The 2,760-nt window shown below is 24.6% G+C and overlaps 1 protein-coding gene across 1 annotated transcript; it reads left to right on the plus strand.

Annotated features, from left to right (window-relative positions):
- Nucleotides 1-582: 582 nt before the first annotated feature.
- On the plus strand, nucleotides 583-2,106 carry ENU1_081040 (transporter, major facilitator family protein; the record flags this gene model as incomplete). The annotated part of the gene is made up of 1 exon (XM_008858713.1): nucleotides 583-2,106. One exon carries the CDS (start codon nucleotides 583-585, stop codon nucleotides 2,104-2,106), a length of 1,524 nt encoding a protein of 507 aa, XP_008856935.1.
- Between the last annotated feature and the right edge of the window lie 654 nt (nucleotides 2,107-2,760).

Genomic DNA, 2,760 nt, shown 5'->3' on the forward strand with positions numbered 1-2,760 from the left:
TTGTGAAATAAATACATAAACTATAGCATTGGTTATACATGCTTCACTACTTCTAGAAACTCTCTTACGGTCACGAGAGGGTGATGGTTCAGGACAATTCATAGTCATTTGAAATATTACTTGATTTCTTTCCGTCACAATTTCCTTTAAATAGTCCTATTTTCAAGTTCACAGTTCTAGGTATTGAAAATAACCAATCATTTTAAAAGAACTAAAAAAATACAGCCAATCATTTAATAAATCTTTAAATTGATTATACAGTTCCTTATTATTTTTAGAGTGACTTCTTATAATAAAAATCATAATTTTCACAAAATAAAAATGAAAATAGAACAAATAAATGAATATAAAAAACACAATCAAAAACTTCCAAATTTTTTTGGACCTTTAAAGTTAAAAAAGTGTTTATAGAAGTAAAGAAGAAATAAATTGATAAAAAAATACGACATTTTTTTCTAATAAAAGTTAATAAAACTTTTTTTTGAGGAATATAAATCAAAAAAAAAGCCCAAAAATGGTTATTGTAGGAAACGTAGTTCAAAAGGCACAAAAAGGGTTTTAATACTTTCACTGAGTCTTCTCATGATTGAGCCAAGTCTTCAATCGAAATTACGACATATTTATAATTTAACCACTTTATATGCATGTGGGTTTTGTCTTTCATTTTCAGCATATTGTTTTTGGCTTATTATTCCAATATTAATGAGAGACATTGGAGCATCTCCATTTGAGATTGGGTTTGTGGGTGCTGTTGCTTTTGGTGCGCAAGGAATTTTTGCTCCAATTTGTGGGAAATTATCTGATAAAATTCCTGCTGAGACTTTAGCTATTTTTGGTAGTTTATTACATTGCTTAACATGTCTTATTATTGGATTATTGTATATTCATGTAACTTCTGTTCTTCCATTATATTTTATTTTGATTATTCAATCAGCAGGATTTGCTTTGTTTTGGTCTCCAACAGAATCAATGGTTGGAAATGAAGCATTTCCAGGACATGAAAGTAAGAATATTGGTCATTTTTTTATGTTTTGTTCAGGTGGTAAAGCTATTGGATTTTTTAGTGCTGGGTCATTGAAAGCATTAATAGGAACAACTGGAACACTTTATGTTTCATGTCTTATTGGATTTATTCCATTTTTTGTAATGACTCGTTTTCCATTGGTTAATAATATTAAAACAAAAGAAAATGTAAAAGACATAGAAATTGAATTAGAAACTTCAGCTAATGTAACAGCACAAAAAGAAATTGAAAATCAATCAACAAATATGATTCAAGAAGAACTTAACTCTAGTAAAGAAGAAGTTATTTCAGAAATTTCAAACAACCAAATAAATGAAGGAGCGATTATTAATGATTCAAGTAAAATATTAGATGAAGAAAAAGAAGAGGGTATAAATATAAAAGATATTAAAACTATTCAATTTTTATCAAAAAGACCAACACATTATTTTTTGTATTATATTAATGACATCATTCTTCATTTAGTAATTTATGGAACAGTTGGTATTATTCAAAATCAATATGTTAATTTAGCATCTGATAAACAAACACATCTTCCAGGATTTTCAGACAATTCAGATGTTTATGTTGGAATTTTATTATTTGTAATTAATATTGCACAATTAGTAGCTTTCTTTATTTTAGGATTATTTAAAGCATGGCAATTTAAAATAACATTAAATATTATTAGTTTATTAATTTCTATGATATGTTTAACTGGATTTTTATTTATTAATAATGGATATATTCTTTGTATCTTTGGGATTATTTTTGGTTTTATCGCTGGATTTGATTTGGAAGAAAATATGTTCTATTCTCTTAATGCTTCAGAAAAAGAAAAAGGTAAATATATGGGTATTAGTGAATGTTCAAGTTGTCTAAGTTATAGTTTATCACCTTTGATTGCTGGTGTTCTTTCAACGTTATTAACAACGGAATGGTGTATTTATTCATCAATGATTTTTGTACTTATTGGACTTATTGGGTGTGGCACAACACAAGCCTATGTTAAATGGATTGAATATAAAGAAAAGAAAATGATTGAAAAAGAAACAGGAAAAACTAATCAACAACTGAAAAAGGAATTTAAATTATTAAATTGATAGTAATTATTTATAAATTTATTTTTAGTTTTGTTTAAGGATTATTAATTCAATAACAATTAAATTATTGTTTAGCTGTTAATGTTGTTTTTATAGTAAATTATTTTGTTTGGAATAAATTTTATTTCATTATTTCTTTCTCATAAACTTTTTGTTTAATAATTAATAAAAAATTTATATTTTATGTTTACAAATTATCTTCTACAAAAAAACATAAATCTTTAGTATTAGATTTTTATTATTTGTAAATTTTTATCTAAAAATAAGATAATAAGTCAATTAAAATTAAACTATTCCTTACTTTAATAAATTATAGAATTTAGATAAAATTTTATATTGAGATAATTTGTTTGTTTATTTGGTTTTGGTGGTTATTAGTGAAGATAAAAATAGTAATTATTAATACAATAGTTCAATAAAGAAGCAATTAAATTAGGTGAGATTCTCAAGTGAAATCTTTTGTAGAACGTTCAGTTGAGTAGTAATTTCATTTTTTTTATTAAGTTCTTGTTAATAGTAAGAATATAAATCTAATAATTTATTAAGCTGAACATTGATATGATAGTTATTTTACTTCTTATTTCTTTTATTTTTTCTTTTGCTTATGCAAATACTGGACTTGATATTCATTTATTTGATGTTGGACAAGCAGAT

This window comes from Entamoeba nuttalli (assembly GCF_000257125.1).
Source record: "Entamoeba nuttalli P19 unplaced genomic scaffold asmbl_3780, whole genome shotgun sequence".
Lineage (NCBI taxonomy): Eukaryota > Evosea > Mastigamoebida > Endamoebidae > Entamoeba > Entamoeba nuttalli.